Genomic DNA, 11056 nt, shown 5'->3' on the forward strand with positions numbered 1-11056 from the left:
TATCTCAATTGATTTCGCCATTAGACTGAAAATCAAATCCAAATAGTTTCAAAAAAATATGAGACAACATTAAAACTAACTAAATCTCGGCTAATGAAACAAGATTGAAATAAATAATCTCGCGTTCGACGATTAAAACCCAAGAATTTTTTCCTTCTTCTAGCTGCTCTCCGATTTGGATCTGAGAGATTGAAATGAAAAGAGAAAAAATGAAATGAAATTTAGTTATCCTGTTTTTATATACATGAGGGTGTTTTGGGAATTTAAAAATATGTCTCATGTATCTCGCACATGTATAGGACCTGGGAATAAAATTTTAGGTCCAATTTTCTTTTTTCTTTAAAACTTTGGACCTCATGTTACTGGGCTTTTGTGGGTGGACCTGCCACTAACTAGTATCACTAAACTAGTACCTATAGGTAATTCCTACTATCGTACATATATAAAACAGTAGCCAAATTAGATGTTGGACCATTACTAGTCTCTCTGGGAATATCAATATGTTGTTACTATCTCCAGGTACTGGTCCAAGCTAGCTGCTTGGCTGGATGAATTAATGCATGAACACAGCTTGTTCTCCAGCCTGCTCATGTTATTTTCTCACTTGACCACACCTTCATTAATTGGCATCTAGTAATTTTGTGGTTTTATTAGTAGTCAAAAAATGGTCTGCTAATTATACCAAAACTATCAGTGTCTGAGATGTACTCATGTCCATCACTAGCCGATTACCAACCCAAGAAAACATATTAAGCCAAAGGAGACCCAAACCGAACACCATGTCCACACCAACAAAACAACCACCACATGCACACGGGTAGCCCACCTCGGACACCACAAGTACTACGTACCCGTCCTCCTACACGAAACATCAACGTATCAGATGCTTTCGACGATCAACAGACCAAACCTACACGAGTTTAGGTACCATTGGACCGTGACTTTACAAACTATCGTCGTGCTATGAAAAGGAAGTATCTCACTTGGAACTGCTAAAATTTGATGTTAACTCGTCTTTTCCCAGGTACATTTCTGCCCCATTAAATTATCTTTTGAGATTTCAATTGTGCCAAGGTGCGACCCCCTTGCACACGTCACGTTTACATGTTTGCTGACATTATTCGAGGATGTAAACGACGCCACATCCTTTTTAACAAATAACTCGCACGCAAAGTGTAAGTTTTCTATCCATCATTTGGGTTGTTTATCCACGGATAAATTAATAATATGATTTCAGATGATTTTTTTCTGTTGTGGTTGAAAGCTGAACAAAGCTCTCTTCTGAGAGCTTCTGCCTCACCGGGATATATTTCAGCCAATAAAATCATCCTGTTGTTTCATCCCACAAAAATTACATCCGAAAACACCACCTTATTCTATTTCACCCCACAAAAACTACGTCCGGAAACACCACATTATTCTGTTTTTCTCTTTCGCTTCCTCTCTATTCCTCGCTTTTTCTTCCCTTCACCGTTACTTCTCCATTCTCTCTATTTATTTTGCAGATTTGAAATCATCGAAAAGGAAGCTATTAGCGAAGGAGAAAAATCAATAAAAATATTGATTCCTGCAGGTATACTAACCAATTACAATCCAGGGTTCTATCTTTTTTAGTCGCCGTTTCATCTTGATTATATTTTGTTCTAATGATTTATTTTGTTTTGTTTTGCGGTTGTGGTTGAAAGCTGAACAAGCTCTCTTCTGAGAGCTTCTGGCCCCACCGGGATATATTTTATCCAATAGGATCGTCCTGTTATTTCACCGCACAAAAACTACATCTGGAAACACCACCTTATTTTATTTCACCCCACAAAAACTACGTCCGGAAACACCACCTTATTCTGTTTTTCTCTTTCGCTTCCTCTCCATTCCTCGCTCTTTCTTCCCCTCACCGTTACTTCTCCATTCTTTCTATTTATTTTGTAGATTTGAAATCATCGAAAAGGAAGCTATTAGCGAAGGAAAAAAATCAATAAAAATATTGATTCCCGGTATACTAACCAATTACAATCCAGGGTTCTCTCTTTTTTTAGTCGCCGTTTCATCTTGATTATATTTTGTTCTAATGATTTATTTTGTTTTGTTTTGCGATTCCTTTGTTTTTCTAATTACTGTATTTTTGTTTTGTTTTGTAGATCCAATCTTATACCATAAACCCTACCCTTTTTCTCTTACTTTTTTTTTCTTTCTGAATCAATGAACCCTAACACTTTTAGTCTATTTTGCAGATACGAGTTTCATCGCTCTTGATAAACAAAGAAATCCAATCTTTTATTGGTGTTAGGACACTGGGGGAAAAACCTCTGCTGAATCAGTCGAGTTAATCCATCGAGTTCATCTTCCTAAATCTCTAAGAAAAATCTCTTTGAACATTTTGTTCCGACAAGGTAAACTTAATTAATGTTTCTCTAATCTCTTAGTCTATTAACCAGGATTATAGATCAGCTTCTAGCCGTCTGGAGATGTATTTTTTTCTGTTTGCTACTCGCTTTTGGAATATTTTCTTTGTTATTGTTTCACAGTCCAATTTGTCTTCTTTGTTCAAAATTTTCTACTTAGTGAAAGATTTTATGCTATACCCAATCGCATCGGGACTCATAGTTTGTATATGCTTGCAGGGGATTAATTTAGACATGGTTCGATCGACAAATCAAAAGAGAGTCCCAACTTCATCGTGTTCCAAAGGAAAAGTTAAGACTTAAGAGGCATATATTGCAAGTGTACTGTCATTCTTTGCAAACTTCTATTAGCTAAAGGCAGTTCTCGTAATTGTATCTCTATGGTGGATCATTGTTTTACATTGTATATGAGTCATTAACCGTATCTTTAAATGCTACAAGTTATCCACCCTATTCATGGCGAAACTAGCTATTTGGTTGCTTACCAAATTGTTTTACATAATCTTGCTAAAATTTTATAACTTAGTACGCTCTGTTTATTATTATCTAAGGGGCGATTATACATATCCATTATTTAGTTTACTTAAGGAGTTAAGGTATTGCTTTTTTTTAGTTACTTGCAAATTATACATATCCATTATTTATTTTACAACTGAAGGAGGGTTTTGTTGGACTTGTAGGAGTCACGACCCTTAGATTTTGGTGGCTTAGCTACTTAACTATAAACATTTGGTATGATGCCTTTTGAGTTTTCTTAGTTACGACGGAACTAATTGTAGTTATTCAAATTTATGTATTTTGAAGGTACTTTATACATGAGATGGGAGTAGGTTAGAATCCGCAAGAAATAGAACTTTAAAAATACAACCAGGAATGTCTAGGAGGTGCACTTAAGGCTGTCATGTTTAGGAGCGCGTCTTACTAAATACAGCCAGGAATGTTTTCTTTAACATGCCAAGTCACATGAAAAAGAACTATCAATCTAGGTATGCCATTATTCCAAAGTTCCATTTGTATCTTACATAACCAAAAACAATGTTCTTAGGTGCGTATGTTTGGTTTATAACTAATCACAATTTGAAGACTGCGTAACAGTAGTGCATTGTAACTGATTAATTGCATATCATTATACGTAACAGCCACTCCCATCTATGTCTCTGCTTTCTATCATACATTGTTTTTGTATCAAATGTGCCTTTTCTCTCTACTGCTCCCTTTCCTCCTCTTTATTCTTTATTTTCTTATTCTCACTACTACGGTACTGTATTGTCATCGTTCAGAAATTGCAGAAGCTAGAATGAAATTGCAGAAGCTAGAATGAAATTGCAGAAGCTAGAAATGGATGTGTTTGATTAATTTAAAATTAACTGCATATATATAATATCCTAATTGACTACCGGAATTGGTTGGCTTCCAAAATGAGGACAGCTGAAACAGTCATGGTGTACAAACCCCGTTACATGTTGTTATTTGAGCATGGAGTACTATAATAGGCAGTCCTGTCATTTTCATGAACCTAAGGGTGCAAAGGTACAAGGCATAGGCACACCACCACACGATTCTGTGAACTAAAGGCAGTAGGCAGTGAAAGATCAAGTGAACAAAGGGCAGAAAGACAAAGAGCAGAAAGTATAAGACCTTTTGTTTCTTTTGCAGGTCTTACATTCAAGTAGGAATAAAGCACTTACAAAGTGAAAAACATTGGGCATATGAACATTTGTAGTCTGTAAAACCATTTCAAAGTTTTGAAGAGGATACTTTTACCTCCTATGATATTGTTGTTCCTTAACTGACCTATTTGGATTGTTGATGGATTGGATTATAGATGGAGTAGTAAGTTGGTGAGGATAAAGATAATCCAGTGAACCATGACAAGGGGACTGGAATTTACTTTATACGGTTGTGTTAAGAGAAGTTTAATTTTAATTTTTGAATACTCCAAGGGTATTACTTGATTTGTTGGGTGTTATTTTTCTTTTTTGGTGGTAATATGTTCTTTGTTTTTCAATTGTGATTGCGGTTATGACCATTACTATGTCCGTTGGAATCTTTGTTTTTGAATGTATCAACGACCATCACTAAGATTTTTCCAAACAACCAATCTGATCCCGTGCAGAGCACGGGCGCACAACTAGTCAAATGAATTAGAATACCAGAGCCAGGATTTACACTTTGCAGAAGCGATCTAGAATAAACGCCGATGTTCTTCTAAAATGAGAGTTTTATTACCGTCCAATATTTTAGAGTTTTACGAAAGAGATAATATATGGTAGAAATTAACGTATAATCCCATAGTTGTTGGGCCTTAGACGTTTTAATCCTCCCCTCTCAAGCCTGGTACTCTCCGGTCCAAATTTACCCAAACTTAAACGAGCCCGTCCTTTCTGAACGGTTTAATCCAAACCTTTTTTTTCTGATGACGAAATTAACCTCATATAGTCGTATGGAAACCAGAAGTACATTTCTATTTCATTTTTCACGGTCGTTTGGTTTTGACGACAAAGCTCTGCAGGGGAAAACAATTTAGGTTTTAGTTAATCATCTCGTTTCAGCTCGATTATCGGAAGCGTTTCAACAATTTTGGTCTATGAGATCTTAATTAGATTATTCAATCTATCCACGAACACATACCAGATCTCAGGTAATTCCAGATTATTATTTTTTCCAATTTTTATTGAAATTTCTAGGGTTTGTTTTGATTCTCTAAGTCTTTTTTTGGATGATTCTGAGAAGTAAAGATGATGAAGACACATGATGATCCTATGGATATAAAAGCTGAGACTAGAAAATTCAATTCCATCTCTTTCTATTTGTTTTTCTGCATTTCGTAAATACTATCAAATCGCTAATTCGCTTCTGAGAGTTCAATTTTGTTGAATTCATCTCTTAGTCTTTGTTTGGTTTGAATTTTACCTCAATTTAATGTTTTCTTTTGATTCTGTAAGTGGTTATTTAATCCTACCGGAACTTGAATTCATAAAATTTGTAGAAATAGAAAATTTTGTGTATAATTTATAAGGTGGAATACATCAATAATTAGGTGATTAGTTGATTGGAAACTGATGTAATAGCATTATTATGTAGGCATTATATTATTGTATTGTGTTTGTCATATGAAAATCTCCACCCAGGCATTAGTTTACTACATTAAAACGATCATCCAGGCATTAGTTTACTACATTAACAATGAATCAAACTAGTGTACAATACATACCCATTTTGACGTGATTACTTGCTTGTATATTGGTAGTAGTGGGACTTTTTTCTTTTATGCTTTGATTGCTAATTATTCATGCGCGCTAATATTTATCAGGAAGAGTTTCTTAGTTTTCCGGCGAAAGAATCACGGCTCCTGTTGCAATTACCCCCAACTCAGTTGTAGGTTGAGATTGTGCAAGATTATGGATTTTAAAAAGGGATTTATGGGTCAAATGAATAGCAGTATGCCATTAGTCTTACCAATTAGATTGAGTCTATTGTTTGACTATTGTTTGACGTAAAGGATGAGATAGAGTTTCTTGTGGTTCTTTCGTTTACTACTATGGAAAATGTAAATTACATTTTACAATAGAACAAGTGTGGCAGTAAATTTAGTCATAGGAGCTCAGGCTTACTTGAAATCTTCTAGTGTCCGATTATGGATGATATAAAACAGCTAGATAACTTAATGGAGGAATGCATGTTTGTATGCTTGTTTAAATGGTTCCCAAATGTAATTATTTGTGTAGTAGTCACTGCCTACCTCTTTATCTTTCAACATCCAGAAGAATAAAGTTTGTACAAATAGTTGTTTTGTGCCTTTTAAAACGCGATTTGATCTATGACTTCCATATGTGGAGACCGGTTTTCAATTGAGAAACGAGCTTTCTTTGCGTTGTTTGGTTAGGAAATATTGTACTTTATGTAGAGTGTTGCAACCAAGCTCTCTCCGTGTTGCTGGGGAGCTCGCATTTTTTGTTTTATTTAATTTATTATTCGTTAAAATGATAAGCTTGTTTTACTGAGACACATTGCATTTTAGTTGCTTGGTTATATGCTTCAATGAAATGTCATCAGTACACTGCTTGCTTGTGAATCGACTAGAGATACCGTGGTGAGGTGATGAGTTTAGCACCTTTAGAAATAAGTCTCACACAATTGTATTATTCCATTGCTGGGTTTGACTTTGGATTTCACATCTTAATGTGGTTTTTTCTTTTCATTTTGTTGTTGTAATTAAAACATTATAGAGTAGTTGAATGGGGCCAGCCAGTTTTTAGATGCTTGAATAGACCCTCTTTTGCTGGACCTGGGATTTTCCTCTTGTGTCATAATCACCATTTCATGACCCACTCAAGACACTCTCAAATTTAAGATATATATGATTGATTGCATAATACAAATTTTGCACAAATTCAGTGTCATCCTTGTGTCAGTTGTTTAGTTTGAAGTGGGGAATAGTGAAAAGTGGATTACTATGACTGTTTCAGTTGCCATCAATTTGGTGGAATTGAGTTTGCATTCAGGGGAAACATGAGATGCTCCTCTTGCTTCTCTACAAGAATAGGGCTTTATTTTGTGTGTGTGTACTGTATATTTAATACGTTGATCGATTTTTTTTCGACATCACGATGGGAGAAGTAAGACAAGGAATAGCAGTACCCCGTGAAGGAGGCAGGTAAAACGTGCTTGTGATGTACTTTCTAGTTTAGTCGTGTCAATTCACTTGTAATTGTAACTACTGAATAGTGATGACTTCGAGATAGGATTATGGGTACATCTTAGGCTAGTTAATATTTTGTATTTCAGTTTTAGTGGAAGACGTTGGACATGCACTTGCAAATACTACCATCTGAAAATGAAGCTGGAACCATGATGTGGCATTAGAATTCTGTACTTTGTAGTTACACTTGCAATAATTTATTTTTGCCATCTAGTATTTATTTTTGCTATCTAGTAGTAGTCTACAGTTAACTTCATAATGAGATACTAATTAATTTGTTATTTTACAACGACAGAGTGAGACAGAGTGTTCATATTATGAAGACAGGGACGTGTGAGTTTGGTTTAGAAAGTAAATTCCATCATCCAAATTCAGCTGGCGATTCCATTCTTGCACCAGCACCTACATTTTATTCCATGGTCAGTCTCATACGGTTCCTTTTAAGCCATACATAGGGGTGTCTACCAGCTATTAAGTTTTAAGACTTTTTTTTTTTACACCATAGTCCTGCCTCATTTTTAGGTCTTAATATTTTACAATTGCAAGGACACAAACATTGCTAGTGAACGTCATAGCTTCTAGAATTTGTTGGCAAATTTAATAAAAATGGATGAATCAGTTCTATCTATTTTCTGGATTTCGCAGATGTTCACATAGTTTTACACCATTGTCCTGCCTCATTTTTAGTTCTTATCATTTTACAATTGCAAGGATGCAGACATTGTTAATGATGTCTTAGCTGCTCGAATTTGTCGACAAATTTGATAAGCAATTTAGTAAAAGTGGATGAATCAGTTCTAACTATTTTCGGGATTTTTTAGATGTGTACATAGTTGTACACCATTGTCTTATCTTATTTTATGTATCATTTCTTAATTCTCTTTATAAACATTAAGTATTTTTACATCGGGTCCATGTCTTGTGTAGCTTATAGAGCAACTGTGTGTTGCACACCTATTGATTCTTGATGTGTACATAATTGCACACATACTGATTTTTAATGTGCTCATAGTCGTACACCTGTAGATCCTTAATGCGCACAGTACCTTACTATTGGCTTTAGATTTTTGTTTATTCATTGGAAAATGCATGGATAAGTGAATGAAAGAAAGGCTACTGAAGAACTGCTATAGTCACCACTTCGAAAAACAAAAGAAGAACGTATTTGGTAAATATGAGTAGTAGAATTTAATTTTTTGTATTACAAGTATGTATTTGACTTTAGGGCCCAACAATGTTGCTGTAACAGCTTGTGCTACACTGCTACTAGTGCACATTCAATTGATGATGCTGCGAGGATGATTCAGTTTGGAGATTCAAATGTAATGGTAGCTGGAGGAACAGAATTCAGTGATGCTTTATTTATAACAGGATTTTGTAGGTAATGATCATCCATTTAAAAACCCTTCTTTTGCTCTCTGTCAGTCTCATATACCCATGATTTGCAATATCAGCTACAACCAAATTAACGTATCTTATTCAATGTGACAGTTCATTCTTCGTACTTCATATGAATATTTCTTTTTTTTCTTTTGTCATTCCCTTTTAATATAGTGATACTACACTCTATATTGAATATTAGTTCAAATATTGCAATCTGGTCTCTTATAATTTTTTGTCAGTGTGGCATGCATATATGGCAAGTGTTATATGGATATCAATATCTGCTAGCTTAAAAATGATACATATATTATTTATGGCAACCAGTCAACAATCTTTTTTTATTTCTTGGATATCGAATCAGTGCTATGAGTCACTGGCTGTTGGTTATGACAAAAATTACATGTGTACATATTGGTACACCTGTAAAATAAGTGTGCATTGTTGTGTACACGTGACAAAAATTACATGTGTAAATAATAGTGCACCTGTAATACAAGTGTACATTATCGTGCACATGTGATAAATTTCAAGCTGGTGGACAGTGGACATTATCGCATAAGATTACGTAAGCGTAAATTCCTACTAATTACTATGGTTATCAGATTTAATTTTATTCAATTTTCAATTTGGCGATTTTTTTTTGTACTGGCTATAGGAGGTGTATATTATTATACACCATTTATACGCGATGCACATAAAAGTGCATTTTTTTTTGTACTTGTTATACGAGGTGTGTTTGACCACATAAACATGTACATGCATATATGATGATGTGTACAAGCTGGTGCACATGCGGAGAAAATGGGGGCACAAGATTATGATTGCATAAATAACTATGTGTACAAGTTGGTGCACCCTGGAAAAAAAATGAGGGCATAAGCTTATAACGGCTAGGTTACAGTAGCACTTGTATTTCAGTGTTTCTGGTGATTGGGTTTCATTTAGTATTAACATTATTGATAGCTTGATTTTGCCAGAATGGCTGGTTATGGGTGTGGATGGTCTAGTGCTCATGCAACTTTCTGGTACTATGGGTAAGAAAGCAAGCTCTATAAATTTATGGTTTCACATGTTCAATGTTACATTTTTTTAATAGACTTTTGGGAAATTTTGATTATTTAACAGTCAGGAACAACAAATGCAGAACTTTTGAGGGCCTCACTTAGTCCAGTAGAGTACATTGCCTCACTGTTTAACTCAGAAGATGAGTTGAAGATGATAGAGGAGGTTGTGAGCACATTTTCTTTTGAAATCACCTTATGTTGCTATGCTTGCATTCCAAGATGCTGCAACACGGTGCAAGGTATATTTGGTTCCTATTCTGATTCTAATCTAATGTTGGTTTCAGCTGATAACATCATTGTGTTCACTAGGTTTCTTAGTTGAATTTGACTAGTACATCCTTCGTTTCACAAATATACTTTATCGGAGGATTAGCCTTCGTGTTCACCAACACTACTGATGTAGCTTGTTTGTTTGTACTTTGCTATGCATACAGTGGTTTTATATGTATTAAATTTAAGAAATCACAAACATCAAATGGCTTAGTTAACGCATTTGACATGTATTGCGTAAGGGTCCTAATGAAAACTTTATTAGGTGTTTGTAGGGGCGTACATATTGGTGTACCTATGTAATTCCATGTAAAAGTAGGTTTGTGTCCAGTTATCAGTAATTGTAGGGGTGTAAATATTGGTGCACCAGTGTAATTCCCATGAATAAATAGGTTTGTGTGTGGTTATAAATGATTGATTTTATGCATATTTTGGAGGGGTGTAGGTATTGGTGCATCCGTGTGATTCCCATGAAAAAGTAGGTTTGTGTGTGGTTATGAATAATCAATTTTATGCATGTTTTGTAGGAGTGTGTGTACATACTCACATGATAAAGAAGGTTTGGGCATGATTTGCAAGGATGTACATATTAAAATACTAGTAATATATTTTCCACGAAAAAGTAGATTTGTGTGTGGTTATGAATAATTGGTTTTATGCGTGTTTTGCAGGGGTAAACATGTTGGTGTATCAGAGTAACTCTCATGAAGAAGTAGGTCCGAGTGGGTGTATGAGTGACTATTTTCATGCATGTTTTGTAGATGTGTACAAAATGGTGCACATGTGAAAAACTGATTGCATAAGCTTATGAATTTTTGTACACAGTTAATTGAGCGATAGTTAAATTTTTTAAAAACTCAAAATTGTATAGACATATGGGTACTCTTTTTGTAGATTTCGGAAAGAGCTTTCCAAATATGTAAAGTTTGTGAATTTTTGATGAACGGTGTGAAAGATAAATCATTTTTAAATATTTTTTATATTATTAAAATTGCTAACATCATCGTGAATCACTTTGGACCAAACTGTAAATATTTGGACTACATTGTAATTATGAAGGTTATTTGTATATTTTCCATATTTTAAATAATTTTTGGACTAAATTGTACCTAGTCAACTCTGAATGGACTAATCTATATTTTTTGGCGCGTTTTTGGACTAAACCGTTTTTTTTCCTAATATATGGGCCTGGGCCGACAAGCTCATATTTTCGACAAATAAGAAGGTGACCTGAAGAA

At 34.8% G+C, this 11056-nt stretch overlaps 1 protein-coding gene across 12 annotated transcripts; it reads left to right on the forward strand.

Annotated features, from left to right (window-relative positions):
- The first annotated feature begins 4877 nt into the window (after positions 1–4877).
- LOC113289352 lies at positions 4878–10814 on the forward strand. Of its 12 annotated transcripts, XM_026538603.1 has the most exons (7): positions 4878–5040; positions 7020–7056; positions 7397–7520; positions 8351–8482; positions 9448–9518; positions 9629–9787; positions 10490–10814. In XM_026538603.1, exons 4-7 carry the CDS (start codon positions 8400–8402, stop codon positions 10603–10605), a joined length of 429 nt encoding a protein of 142 aa, XP_026394388.1. In that variant the 5' UTR covers positions 4878–5040; positions 7020–7056; positions 7397–7520; positions 8351–8399; the 3' UTR covers positions 10606–10814. The 12 variants fall into 12 exon arrangements, 5 of the variants coding, with proteins under 5 accessions (XP_026394388.1, XP_026394385.1, XP_026394376.1 ...); XR_003330989.1 differs by lacking the exon at positions 7020–7056 and having other exon boundaries at positions 9610–9787; XR_003330987.1 differs by lacking the exon at positions 7020–7056 and having other exon boundaries at positions 9462–9518; positions 9610–9787.
- The last annotated feature ends 242 nt before the right edge of the window (positions 10815–11056 follow it).

Source organism: Papaver somniferum, chromosome 1, assembly GCF_003573695.1.
Source record: "Papaver somniferum cultivar HN1 chromosome 1, ASM357369v1, whole genome shotgun sequence".
NCBI classification, from domain to species: Eukaryota; Viridiplantae; Streptophyta; class Magnoliopsida; order Ranunculales; family Papaveraceae; genus Papaver; species Papaver somniferum.

Bases quoted from the DNA above. Each gene is read 5' to 3' on its own strand.
- LOC113289352 (XM_026538603.1), top strand. From the start codon at position 8,400: ATGATTCAGTTTGGAGATTCAAATGTAATGGTAGCTGGAGGAACAGAA. The intron at 8,483-9,447 runs GTAATGATCATC...CATTATTGATAG, and splicing joins TTTATAACAGGATTTTGTAG to CTTGATTTTGCCAGAATGGC. The intron at 9,788-10,489 runs GTATATTTGGTT...CGTGTTTTGCAG, and splicing joins ATGCTGCAACACGGTGCAAG to GGGTAAACATGTTGGTGTAT.